The sequence below is a fragment of the Serpula lacrymans genome (assembly GCF_000218685.1).
Source record: "Serpula lacrymans var. lacrymans S7.9 unplaced genomic scaffold SERLAscaffold_3, whole genome shotgun sequence".
Taxonomy (NCBI): Eukaryota; Fungi; Basidiomycota; class Agaricomycetes; order Boletales; family Serpulaceae; genus Serpula; species Serpula lacrymans.
In genome coordinates this window covers 753,264-767,073 of record NW_006763292.1, presented here as the reverse complement: position 1 = coordinate 767,073, position 13,810 = coordinate 753,264, and the positions used below count along the sequence as shown (strand labels likewise).

At 43.2% G+C, this 13,810-nt stretch overlaps 1 protein-coding gene across 1 annotated transcript; it reads right to left on the bottom strand.

Annotated features, from left to right (window-relative positions):
- Positions 1 to 11,185: 11,185 nt before the first annotated feature.
- SERLADRAFT_405876 (uncharacterized protein) lies at positions 11,186 to 13,409 on the bottom strand (the record flags this gene model as incomplete). The annotated part of the gene is made up of 10 exons (XM_007314396.1): positions 11,186 to 11,425; positions 11,473 to 11,679; positions 11,738 to 11,862; positions 11,966 to 11,970; positions 12,118 to 12,226; positions 12,282 to 12,313; positions 12,565 to 12,790; positions 13,108 to 13,136; positions 13,212 to 13,264; positions 13,341 to 13,409. The coding sequence occupies 10 exons, from the start codon at positions 13,407 to 13,409 to the stop codon at positions 11,186 to 11,188; spliced, it is 1,095 nt and encodes a 364-aa protein (XP_007314458.1).
- Positions 13,410 to 13,810: the final 401 nt, after the last annotated feature.

Genomic DNA, 13,810 nt, shown 5'->3' with positions numbered 1-13,810 from the left:
TTTTGGGTTGAATACCAGGGACACAGAGAACAAGTCACCACAAAAGCTATCCAACTAGGGGAGGTTAATTTAATATTAGGCTGAACCTGGTTATTTAAACACAATCCTGAGATCAACTGGCAGATAGTGGTGTCCCATTGTCACATTGTCCTTAGGAGTACAACAACCTGGGTAAGCTGAGTCATGTCCATCAAATTGAGACTAAAGAAAGGATAAACACTGATAGTAGGACAGCAAAGAATATGAGGAAGGGGCAGTGTGTGCCAAATATGGCTAATCTGGTGCCATAAACATAGGAGGAACTGTTGGGCTATGTGGTGCTACTATCAGAAAACCATATGCCAGTTTAGAATGGAGGAGCATAGGTGGAGTGAGATAACCAAAGGAAGTAGCAATGACTGGACTGAGGCAGGACAAAGCAGGACTTGCATGATGAGAAGTAATTGGGCCGCTGAAAACCTGCATATTTGCTATAAAATGTATGCATTGGATGTCTGAAATACAAACTTACAGGCTTAAATATATGCAGTCTAAATGTATGGTTGTCAATCTGAGACTGTCCCAGCACAGGTACTTTTAATTTTCCCATGATGGATACAGCAGCTTTGAGTTATTATTTTCTTAGGGGAAATACAGAGTTAACATATACTTGTGTTCACCAGCATTATTTAGTAGCTTTAATGATCAAGCAGATTATTTCTCATGTAAGCTGGCACGAGTCTTCTCCATGTCAGTTTTCATCAGAAGCACAGATATGCCTAAACAAGGTTTGCATAATCAACAGACTTTTTTGGCTATGTGCATAGTCACATGACTAGACCTACCCCAAATGCACCAGACATTCATCAGAAAATCAGTGAGAGTCCAACAAAACCATGTATACAGTTGTAAAGTGTTATTAACTCTGACATGTTTCAATAATATATCATTCTGATGGATTATAATGTAATGATTTATATTTACTAGGTGAGTTGGTGGAAGCCACAACATACATCACAATCATCACACCCAACAAAGTTGCAGCAGCAGTCTTTTGAGTGATCCTCTAGCATTGCAGATAATATGTCATAACCTCTGGGAGCCATGTCACAAATCACCAAATTCACCAGTCTGCTCTCGCTGGTCTTCAGCTTACCTCTAAAGTACACTATTGTCAGCATTATAAGACTTGTATGGTAGCCACTTTGATGTAACTGCTGGGATACTTGCAAGCTGCAATGTTTTTTCTCATGGTTTTGCATATGGGTCTTGTAGTACATCAGAATGGTGCTATATAGACAGAGTTGCTTACCAAAAGCTTAGAACATAGCCTGATTTCACACCTTCTCATAATACCAAATATTCTTATTCTTGTGGTAAGCTGACTCCAGAGTTTGATGCTACTTCTTAGCTACATTGTCATACAGATTATACATGTCAGTAACTTTCTTTATGCAACAGGCTGTGAAGTATGATAATGCAGTTTCAGCGAGATGATCCGCTGTGACAGGATTAGACATTGTGTATTGACTTTGATACTACTGATAGAAAACGGCCCCGTCATAATTTTGGTAGCAGCCAGTGACCCCGTGCGGCTTATAAGAATGGATCAATACATCAAATCAAAGACAAATTGAATGATTCACTCTAAGTTTGACCAATCCATCCCTGCTGGGCATTGAAGAGCCCCCATAAGCTCTTGATTAAATTTGCAGCCAGTCTTCACATTATAATGAATGTAAGGCAACTTGACCTTTAGGAGTGATCCAATTAATGACCGCGCCTTTAAGACCTTTTGTATTATCTGCCTTAGCCCCATTAGCACATTTTTGAATCTGTAAAACAACATTATTGTAAGAGTATGTTGTGGTAAGAAAAATGTCCATACCAAGTCAGCAATATGGATTATTTCTTCTCCAGAGGAATCTTCTCTCATCAAATCTTTCTCCAGCCTCAGATTAATATTAAGCAGCTCTAAAGATACAACTTGTTCTTTACGTTCCCTAGAAATTAAGGAGCGGATGAATAGAAATACAGAGAAAGAAGACAGTCTCATACTCAGATGTATAGCTCTCTTCAGGTTTGTCTGAAACCATAGGTTCAATATCATTTTCAATAAGGCTCTGGACATTACATAATGCATGTATTGCTTGCCCAAAAAGAAATCTATGATGGACGATAGGACCTTGGGTAGAACTGTACAGATAGTAAGTCAAACATTAGCAAGTACTTTGCCTGGTGAAGCACTGGTAGGATAGCTGCCAGCGTTGCTGCATCATACAAGTTAAACTCAGGTTACAGCCTTTTCCTGGGGCCCAGCTCCAAGGCAGAACTTTGGCCACACTTGTTGTTCTCCAAACTATGCTAGTATTCCCTATCACCTTTGTTGTCAGGCATAGATGCAAAAGGTGGAAAATCAATTGCACACAACTTTAGAGTACATTTTATACCTAATGTGCATTACAGTGACCATATAACACTTAGTACTGCACAAGCAGGGTATGTTTTCTTGAAGGACTTTTTGGGATGTAAAGGCTGTTTTTGAGTAAATGGTGTGGCCTAAAATTTTTATAAGAGCCGTAACTTGCCATGATGTGATGCTGACAGCAAGGTGATTATACGGTAGTTATATCAAATGCATAAAATAGGGGGGCCTACCCACGATGGGCAAGTTGACTTTTTGGTACTTGGTGGCTGTGAAGAAAGGCAGACCCAGCAAAACCCTGAGCAAAATACCAAAAAGAAAAATTGTAGTACCTGGGATAACAATAGCTTTTTGAGGTAATGAGGTCACACTGTTATTGAGAATACGTCTACCAAATATAATCAAGTTGACTTTTTGGTACTTGATGTAACGACCAAAGTTTTGATACTCTGGCGCACAACTCAGACAAAGCTATAAAGGTAGTGAGGGGAGTGGTTACCCTTAGAATAGGACCGAGTTAGTTGTGGGTAAACAACAGGAGGACTCGCTGGGAGTCTCCTTGATTTGTTGGGGTATATATACTACTACAGGTTGTTTGTACATGTGTACTATACAGTTGATGGAGGCAGTGGCTGATAATGTCATGGGGCACAGCCCGTGTGACCAGCTCCACTGTGTGAGATACTTGTATCTAAAAATAGAAAAGGCAGTTCAGCGTGAGAAGTGGAGTTTGAACAATAATGGAAAGCGCCGCATGGTACAGGGTGTGAAAACTACAAAAGAAAGTTGAAGAGGAGAATGAAATTTAAAGGTCCAAAAATTGTGTTACTATTGTTGGACACCGGATGCAACCGGTAAGAGATATGCACTTGGGCCTCCAGAGGCTCAACGATCACTGTACAGGTAGCTAGAAAATTGTCAGCTGTAGAATATAGTATAGAGAATATAATTGTGAAAGAATTTAGTGAATAGCTTATCTGTAGCAACAACAACAGACCTGACATTATGCTCTTGAACTCCAGAAGTGTGAATTTTGAGGGAAAGATGGCCAGATTTGACCAGATCTCGTGCTGGGAATATTGTAATATCTTTCTAGAAAACGTCAATAGGTAGGCCCCTACAATGCCAGATACTTACTGAGCTGATTAGGGCCTCAAAGCGTCTGGAGAAATGAAAACAATGATGGAGTTGTGACTAGGTGACCAAAACAGGCAATCACACACCAAGATAATCAATCAAGGACCGCTAGCTCCGCTTTGGTATGTACCGCACATACCACCAGCATCAGGACTTGGTGTGACCTGGCAGAATTTGACTTGTAAGCTCCGCCTGATTTGGTCTGTGAGTGCCGCTGTAACCCAGTGTGACCAGAAATTGCAGAACCATTCCAAAACATGTGTCGTCTTTTTGATTTTGATCCGCTGCTCCAATGCTTCAAGTTCTTGCTTATTTTTCTACATAGGCAGCTAGAACACTAAAAATTATATCTCCTGGTCAAGTTCCAACAGTCTAAAGCTCAAAGACTGGTGAGTTATTCAGCTTCTCCCCAGACCAATTGCACCTATTGTCCAACAATAGTATTGTAACAGTTGAAGGCTGTTCAAGCTGAAAAGAAAATAGAACCCAGCACACATACTGGCACCTAAATTATGAATGGCTGGATCCTCAAGGAATCACTTCCTGAAATAAAAATCCATTTGTGAGTCCTCGGGCATAAATACTAGTGCAATGCTGCAGTCATTAGCCTGAGCTCCTAGTAGCTTCAAGTTCTTGTACAATTTCTTCCAGTTCACAGGGCAGCCATGTCAGATCTTAAACAAGTACCACAAATATCTATGAAACGCACCCGCTCTTCCGAGTTATTAACTCTTCATCTCAATAACACTGCCAGTGGAGTGATTAACAATAAGGTCAGAGGGCAGGAAATAACTGTAAGGTGTGTAACAGAGTACCTCTTTGGTTTTTTTTACAGAGCTTGAACTGCTGAATAGGATGAGGGACAATCCCAAAAATTGAAGGGCTGGGTTTAATCTCAAGATAGGGAAGACTTGGAACTTCAAGGATAAACGGGTAAACCTACCTGAAGAAGAAAATTGTGTTCCAGGTTCACATTATCCGTCCAAGTCAGTTGAATCTGCTATGTGTAGGAATCAAAAGAAAAGGGACAAGCACTCCTTGAACTATGAATCACAGCAACTACAACTGAGTATCCTAGCCAACTGTAGAGTGACTTGTGTGCTGACTTTGGTTTGAATTGTCGACTTGAATGGCTGGTAGAACTTCATTATGGTGTGAATGCTCACTCAAAGCCCAATATCAAGGATAAAAGTGATGATTTGGAGTCGCAGGACTGGGATGCATTGATTGCTAAGGTATCAAATCAAACAGCAGACTTATCATACCAGTTAGCGGTCCTGGAGGGTTTTGGTACACCCAATGCTGAATTGGACCCACCTAGCTACCAATATGATTCAGAGGAGGTGTAACAACCAAGAGTTAGTTACTCTGGCGCACACAAGAACACACTATAAAAATAGTGAATGGGGAGTGGTTACCCCTTAAGCTGCAGAGAGCTTGTTGGTATGCAACAGGAGGACTCGCTAAGGAATCTCCTGGATCTATTGGGGTATATATACTAATACAGAGTGTTTGTAATTATGTACTGTACAGTTGATAAAGTCAGTGGCTGATGATGTCATGGGGCCTAGCCTGCATGACCAGCTCCATTGTGTGAGAGAGTTGTATCTAAAATAAGAAGAAGGCAATGCAGCGCGAGAAAGAGGAGTTTGAACAAAAGGGGAAGTGCCGCGTGGCACCATGTGTGAAAGCTAAAGTATACAAGGTTAAAGCGGAGAATTAAAATGAAGGAAAGGTCCAAAAATTGTGTTATCGTAACACTACCCCCCTTCTAAGGAGCTGAGGGGTTCTTAGAATAAAATTTGTGAACAGCATCGCGGGAATTGTCCAGATGGGCTTCTGGTTCCCACGTTCTGTCCTCGTCTCCATAGCCCTTCCATAGGACTAGGAACTCTAATTTGCCACGCTTCAAGTGTGCATCCACCACCCGTTCAACTTCAAACTCTTCTTCACCTTCCAGGGTGACTACAACCGGCCCGGGCTGGTCTATACGCTGTCCCGGCAGCGGCCCTTTGTAGGGTTTCACACGGCTAATATTGACCGTGGGTACTACCCTCATTCATTTTGGGAGTTCCAGCTCCACTGCGTTGGGTTTGACTTCCTTAATCTGGTAAGGGCCAATCCATTTTTCGGTCAGTTTTCTAGACTGCCGATCTTGTAACTTTAAGTGGTCGGTATCTAACCAGACCAGGTCGCCAACCTTGTAGTCAGGGGCTTTAGAGTGTCTACGCTCTGCCCTGTCTTTTATCTGCTCTGCAGTTTCGAATAGCGCCTTGTGCGTTTTGTCCAAGACAGACTTCATGTCTTTGGCCATGTTCCCAGCAGCCTCGTTCTTGCTTTTACCAGGTTCTACACCCATTTTGGGGAGGTACAATCTAGTAACCTCAAATGGTGCCTTTCCTGTAGCTGACGACTGTTTAATATTATAAGAGAACTGGGCTATCTTTAGCCACTTGGCCCAATCCGTCTGCCTGTCATTAATAAATATACGGAGGTATTGCTTCAACTCCTGGTTGAGTCTCTCCGTTTGTCCATCGGTCTGCGGATGGAACACTGTTGATAACTTAGGTTTGATGCCCAGCATCCGGCATAACTCTTTTGTAAATTTGCTAGCAAATTGTGGCCCTCTATCGGAGATAACCGTTTCTGGTAACCCATGGATAGACCTTACAAAATCTTTGAATAAATCTGCCGTACCAGTGGCAGTAATGGTTTTATTGGTGGGTATGAATACCACTTCTTTGGAGAAGCGATCTACTACCACCATTACTGAATCATACCCATTTGACTCGGGTAGATCCGTTGTGAAATCAACCAATATATTTTGCCAGGGACCAGCTGGTATCGGATTCGGCATAAGTTTACCGGCCGGCGGTTGGTGAGAATTCTTAGCCATGGCACATCTCAGACAGGATTTTATGTATTCCTGTACGTCTTTGACCATGCCAGGCCACATATAGTTTCTGGAGATCAACTCCATTGTTCGTTGCCACCCAGGGTGCCGAGCCACTGGAGTGTCATGATGTCTATCTATTGCCTTGATCCTTGCGGACTCAGGCACATGGATTTTGTCTTTAAAATGGAAGAGCCCGTCTTCCCATAAATAGTTCTCATTGCCATCAAGGCGCGCCTTCTCTTCTGAGGAGATGTCTTTCTTGAAGACTTCCAAAAGGTCGGAATCCTGCCCGATTCTAACATTGGCAACCCTGGATTGGTCTATCAGGGTGACGCCTTTGTTATCATCCTCGATGCCATTGGCATGATCCTCTCTTCTGGACAAAGCATTTGCTTTCCCCATAGAGCTTCCAGGCTTATAAATTAATTTATAATTGAACCTTGACAAGTATACCGCGTGGCGAGCCTGTCTTCAGTTCAAGTCTCGGGCCGTCATAAAATACTCCAGATTCTTATGATTGGTCCAAATTTCAAATTGGTGTCTAGCACCTTCTAAGTAGTGCCGCCAGTGCTCTAAGGCTCTAATGATGGCCAGCATCTCTTTGTCGTAAATTTGATAGTTGCGCTCCGTAGGCAACAAACTATGTGATAAATAGGCACAAGGCCTCCAAAGATTGTCAGGGCATTTAATTGACAAAACAGCCCCAGTAGCAAAATCAGAAGAGTTGGTTTCTAGCCGGAACTCTTTGTCCAATTCTGGAAATGCTAATATGGGCGCCGTTGTAAACGCCTGTTTAAGCTTATCGAAAGCTTCTTGTTCCTTGGCGCCCCAGTGCCAAATAATGTCTTTTTTAGTGGGATCGTTCAACGGTCTCGTGATTTTTGTGATAAACCTTCGGTAGAAATTGCCTAAGCCAAGGAAGGCCCTAACTCCTTTGACGCGAGTAGGTTCTGGCCAGTCCAATATAGCTTGAACTTTCTCAGGGTCCATCCTGATTCCGTTCTGGCCTATGATCATACCAAGGAAGTCTACTTCCTTCACTTTAAAGTTATATTTTTCGGGTTTGACGAATAGGTCCCGTTCCTGTAAGCGTCAAAGGACTTCTTGCACGATCCTGTCATGCTCAGCCTCATTGTCCGACTTCGTAAATATTTACAAATTGTCAATGTAAATGACAACACAGTTTTCCATATCCGCAAAGATCTCGTTCATTATGCTCTGGAAGGTTGCCGGTGAGTTGGTCAATCCAAAGAACATAACAAGGGGTTCAAAGGACCCTTGGTGGCATGTGAACGCGGCCTTCCAAGCATCTGTCTCTTTGATTCGTACATTATTGTACCCCCATCTGAGATCCATCTTTGTTAAGATCTTGGCACCAGCCAACTTGTCTACTAGCTGACTGATCAAAGGCAGCGGATACACATTTTTAACCGTGTGCTCATTCACGTAATGATAGTCCATAATCATACGCTTCTTACCATCCTTTTTAGGAAGGAAGAACACCGGGGACGTTATAGGGCTCTTGGAAGGTCTGATGTAACCCTTCCTAAGCTGTTCATCTATGAAATTTGATACCTCATCTCTTTCTGGAGCAGAGAGTGGTATCATGTGTCCTTTTCTTGGTTTGAAGGTGTCCTTCAAATCTATAGCATGGTCCCAAGGCTTAGCCTCTGGGAAGTGTTCTTAAGTTTTATGTTTAGAAAAGACTTTCCAGAAGTCATGGTACTGGGGAGGTACCAGCCTCTTAATCTCTTTTTCGGGTTTTACCTCATCATTGTTATCATCGATCTTTTCTAAAGATCTGAGCTCATAAACGTGACCAGCGTTTATCTTCTCAAGACACTCATTGTGACGGACATGATTTGGTTTACCCAAGTTCACACACTCCTGAGGGCAATGTGACAATGTGACAACCCCTGTCTGCCAGTCAATCTCAGGATTGTGTTTAAATAGCCAGGTCCAGCCCAAGATTAAATTAATCTTCCCTAGTTGGGTAGCTTCGGCGGTGACTCGTTCTCTGTGTCCTTGGTATTCAACAACAAAGGAACATTTGTGTGTGATACAGCCACCTGCGTTAAGCGTACCGTCAACGTTATAGACGGGAATAGATGGATTTAATTTTACAAGGGGGAGTCCAATCTGCTCTGCCCAGACCTGATCTATGAAGATTCCGTTAGCGCCTGAATCAAGCAACGCACTGGTTGGGTGTATTATGCCCCAGGCAAGGTTTTCCACACCAACATCTAAACAGATCTCTTTTTGGAATAAATATGTGCGCATCAACACACGCCTTGGGATTCCGGGAAATGGTGGCTCCAGTGAAGAAGAAGAGGTATCAAAAATTACATGTTTTTCTATTTTATTTTTACCAGAATCAAGCACCCTATTGTTTGTCTCGCCGGGGCCACGCTCCAAGGGAGACGCTGGTGCAGCGGTAGTATCATAAATATTACAGTTACAATGCTTCATACAAGTACATATTTCTGATAACTTTTGAAATCTATTTACAAATTGGGGAGCCATCCCCTTCTTTCCATTGTTGCTCATGCAACACCCCGGAGCAGGGGCCACTTTGTTGTGGGCTACTTCATTGTTTTGTGGAGCAAAGGCACCCAAGTGACCTAAGCTCCGAACTCTTTTCCCTGAGCCTTCATTTCAGCAGCCTACTGATCATAGAAGAAGGCCCGGATTTTGTCATAGGATCGACAGGCCAGAGTCTGGAGCCGATCGTCCGGTTTTTCGGATTCTAATTGGTGCGCCTGGCGCCCTTGATTATTTTTTTGTTGAGCGGCCTGCGCTCCTTTTCTGCAGTCTCGGGACATGTGTCCCTCTTGGCCGCAATTGTAGCAGTTCCCCTTGAATCTGCGCATCTGTCCTCCTTGGACCGTGCCGATATCCATGGGGGCTCCCTGCCCTGGTTGCAGCCCGAACGGCTTGAACCTGTGAGATGATTATGATGGTTTGATGACCCAGGGCGCCTCTGGGATTGGTTGTTTTTGGTGGTCTCGCCACCTTGGTGCATTTTGTAGAGCTCTATGGCCCTACCTATTTTTTGAACCTCCTCTGCTGCTTGAGAGAGATTCTCATTTCTCATATCCTGCAGATAAAGCTGTTCTGCAATGTGGGGGTTCACATTGCGTTCCAGCAGCTCTACTGCATGTTCATTACCAAGACCCCCTTGGATGGAGAGGGCCAGGAACTGGGTTACGAAATCATCTGTCCTCATATTGCCTTGTTTGAAGGAACAGATTTGCTGATGTGCCCAGTCTTGCTCAGCTTGCGGCTTGAAATATTTTTCGATCTCTACTTTGAGATTGTCCCAGGTGGGCCACACTCCCGTGGTGTAGCACTCCTACAATCTAACTTGGGTGTATTGACCCGCCATAGGTCCCTTTAGTCGAGATGGCACTGCAGTGGCTACCTTAAAATTGTTGGCAAATGCGTCCCAATTTGCCTTAACCCATATTTGGAGTTTGATCCACCATTCGGTAAATCACGCTCTGTCTCCCTCAAAGGCGCCAGGGTCAGCGACGACTTCGACTTTCTTATTGAATTTCTTCTCAACCGAGGGGGTTGCCGCAGGGGGATTTGCCTGCAGCTCGGCGAGTTGAGTGGTCAATGTCAAGATCTGTGCACGCATGTTGTGCAACAGAGCGTTGACATCCATTCGAGGTTGCAACAACATGTCGACTTGTTCTCTTGTAAAGTAAAAAAAAAAGGTAACTGGGGGTCCCCGCTTGCTATCTGTGGATCAACCTCTTCCCAGCTGAGTATCAGATCTCAATCTCCGACTACCCACACTATAGTATTTGAAAGGTATATAAAAGGTATTTGTAATAAACCCTGGTCCGAACGGTTGTCAGGGGGTGGTCCGCTTGTTAAGCTGTCAACCCTTCTCCAGACTGGCGGAGGCAAGTGCCCGGCCTGGTCAGAGGAAAGAGAAAGCGAAGTTTTGTATGTAAATTCTAATCAACAGCAGTTCTACACCGACTGCTGAGCTAAGTACTCCCCTTAACGCTGGGGGCCGCGTATCAAAGGTTTTGGTTCTTCTCCCAAAGCACTACAAGGCCGTCGCTAGGAGCGCACCTATCTGCTATGCAGGATATTCCTAACCAATAACCAAATCTCCTTCACCCTGGAGTCCGGGTGCCCAGTGGGACTTTTTGCACAACGTGCGAGAGAGTAGAAGAGCGATTCCTAATGTAACAACCAAGAGTTAGTTACTCTGGTGCACACAAGAACACACTATAAGGTAGTGAATGGGGAGTGGTTACCCCTTAAGCTGCAGAGAGTTTGTTGGTATGCAACAGGAGGACTCGCTAAGGAATCTCCTGGATCTATTGGGGTATATATACTAATATAGAGTGTTTGTACTTATGTATTGTACAGTTGATAAAGTCAGTGGCTGATGATGTCATGGGGCCTAGCCTGCATGACCAGCTCCACTGTGTGAGAGAGTTGTATCTAAAATAGGAAGAAGGCAATGCGGCGCGAGAAAGAGGAGTTTGAACAAAAGAGGAAGTGCCGCGTGGCACCATGTGTGAAAGCTAAAGTATACAAGGTTAAAGCGGAGAATGAAAATGAAGGAAAGGTCCGAAAATTGTGTTATCGTAACAGGAGGTGTAGTAAAAGCACTAGTACTACCAGTGGTACTCTGAGTTGGCTTAGCATGGTTTGAAGCTATCTCATTCCTACTATTGTAATATACATGTTAAAAGATGTCAGGATATTTCTGCTGGTGATAGGCTTCATACGAGAGACAGAAGTGCAGCCGTGATAGGATTTCTTGGTTGTTCAGTTGATGCACTATGATATCTCTTCACTTGAGCAGATGACAGAACACTATTCAACCACTGAAGAATCTGGTCACTTGTCCTGTTGATATCATGGAATGTTGCAGTGTCAGTCAAGTCAAGAGCAAGGGCTTGCAAGTGCCTGATGCCCATTGGGTGATGAAATGGTGCACCTGTTATTGTAGTTCCCATTAGCTGGGTAGAGTATTTTGCCAGTGAGATGTAACAGTGACATGACATACCAATGCTCCATTATTAGCAACCATTGCATTTGTTATATGGGTCAAAGGAACCCAATCTGAAGTACTAGCATCAAGGTTCACTATTCCCATATAGTGTTCCAAGCTTTGTGTAAAGTATAGTGAATCCAAAATGTGGAGGAAAGCTGGGTGGTTAAAATAATCACACCCAGCCTGGGCCAGAGCAAGACTGGACTCGGTAGAATTCCTCTGTAAATGAGTGAAGGTTAATCTAATGAGTATCAGTAAAAAATCAAGGTGATATTACCTTGGCAGATACTAGATCCATATAACTAGCATGGAAAAAACCAAATCCAGTGCTTGGATTGCACTTGAGGAAGGCTTGCACTTTGATGCTGGTGGACTTCTTTGATGTGCTGGCGGCCAGGAACACTGAATCATTGAGTTGGAAAAAATATATATGGATAAATATGTAGATTGCACTGATCACTTTGTGGTGGTATATCATTATTGCGCGAATATAAGGGTCTCAAACCTGATCTGAGTCAAGCATCATCATATCTGTATTAAAATATTTAGAATTAGCTAACCACAAATGTACATCATAGATTTAAGCTCAAATTGTCACTCGCAGGGTTCTACAAAACCATTTTCTCCAGTACAATGAATGCTGATACTCATATTTACATTGTACCCAAAGTGAGGCTGGAATTGGTATACCGTATAGCTGTAATTTGAACTATGCACCACACAGAAGCACTATCTTGGAGATTGTCTAAGAGTTCTGTATTTATATCTTTGATTTCCAACATGAGGGGTGCAAATTAGTCATAACAAGAATTTTGATGTACTTTCCAAGTTGTTGGATACCCCGCTAGTCCAACTGCCCACAATATAATTCACAAATGCAGTGCAAAAAGCTACAGATTAAGTAAAAGGGTGTTAGCATTAATAAGAATTGTGTTGGTAAGAAATTGTACTTGATGCTTCAGTCTGAAATGTGTCAGCTCTATTAGAAGGGCCTACTTCAATGAGACCACTGCTGCTGGTGCTGCTGGAAGCAGCATCGGAAGGGCCAGGAACAGGCATAGTATTCACAAAACCCATAGTGCCTACTACCTTACCTCTACTTACTATGGAATTTGTAGGAACACTAACTGATGCTGTGGCATGAGGAATGAAGAACCACTAATTTTCCTTTGCTTGTTAATGTCTTGGGGGCCTGTGGTGAGTAGGGCCACTAGAAGGCTCCCTAGTGCGCACAGCCCACTATCTTGAAGACTTGCTGCAGGTAAGCCCTTTGCATTTTTTTTGACATCTTTGCAGCATTTTAATTCTTCCACCATGCAGTACACCATTCCTGTATTCAATGGCTTAATTCCAGAACCACACAACACTCAAATATTGAGCTTGCTACTCTGTATGGCTCATTTGCATGGTTTAGTTAAACTACACATGCATACTGACAATACACTGAAAATACTAGATGCAGTAACTATAAGTCTAGATGATAAATTGCAAAAATTTGCTGCAAATACTTGCTCTGCCTTCTGTACTAGGGAACTTTGGGGAAAAGCCAATGCATGAAGGAAGGCACTGTGAAATCCAGCAAGGCACTGACATTCAGTCAACATCATCAGGAGCCACCCAAAAACCCAAGGCATTCAACCTACAAACCTATAAACTCCATGCGCTCAGGGATTATCCTGCACAAATCAGGTTCTTTGGCACTACAGACTCCTATTCCACTGAGCCCGTAAGTTCACCTAACCATATCTTACTTCATTTGTAATAACTGGTGCCCAGGGTAAATTAGAGCACCGGACAGGGAAGTCTAGATTCAAAAGAACCAACAAGAAAACCTATACTGAACAGCTTACTCACATCAAGCGTTGGGAGGTGTTACGAACCTCCGTGTGACCCATGCCTGCATCAGGTTCTTGCGCTTTCCTGCTTATGATAAACGTGTATGGCGCCATTCTAAGGAAGAGAAGTTGGGCTTCCACTAGCTGCCAGGGATTCTAGAGGTAATATGGGAGCTTGCTCATGCAAGGCATTACTGGGTATAATGAGGTAGATTCATGATGCAGAACTATGCTACATACATGCGGTATATATACTGTTAGTCTACTTCAGGGGAGGCTTGTAGATAGGTTAACAGGAAACAGGTAAATACAAAAAAGGTAACATAATGGGCCAATAGCGATAAAGGCTGTTGGTCATGAGGTATCCATGAGGTGTCCATAAGGTAAGATATAAATAGATACCAATCGCAATAAGGGCTTATAGTCATATGAGGAGCTATAAGGAGAGTCCTAGGAGAAATGGCTAAAGATAGATCAAAGAATGGTCAAATGATCTAAGAGAAGCACCGATAGGA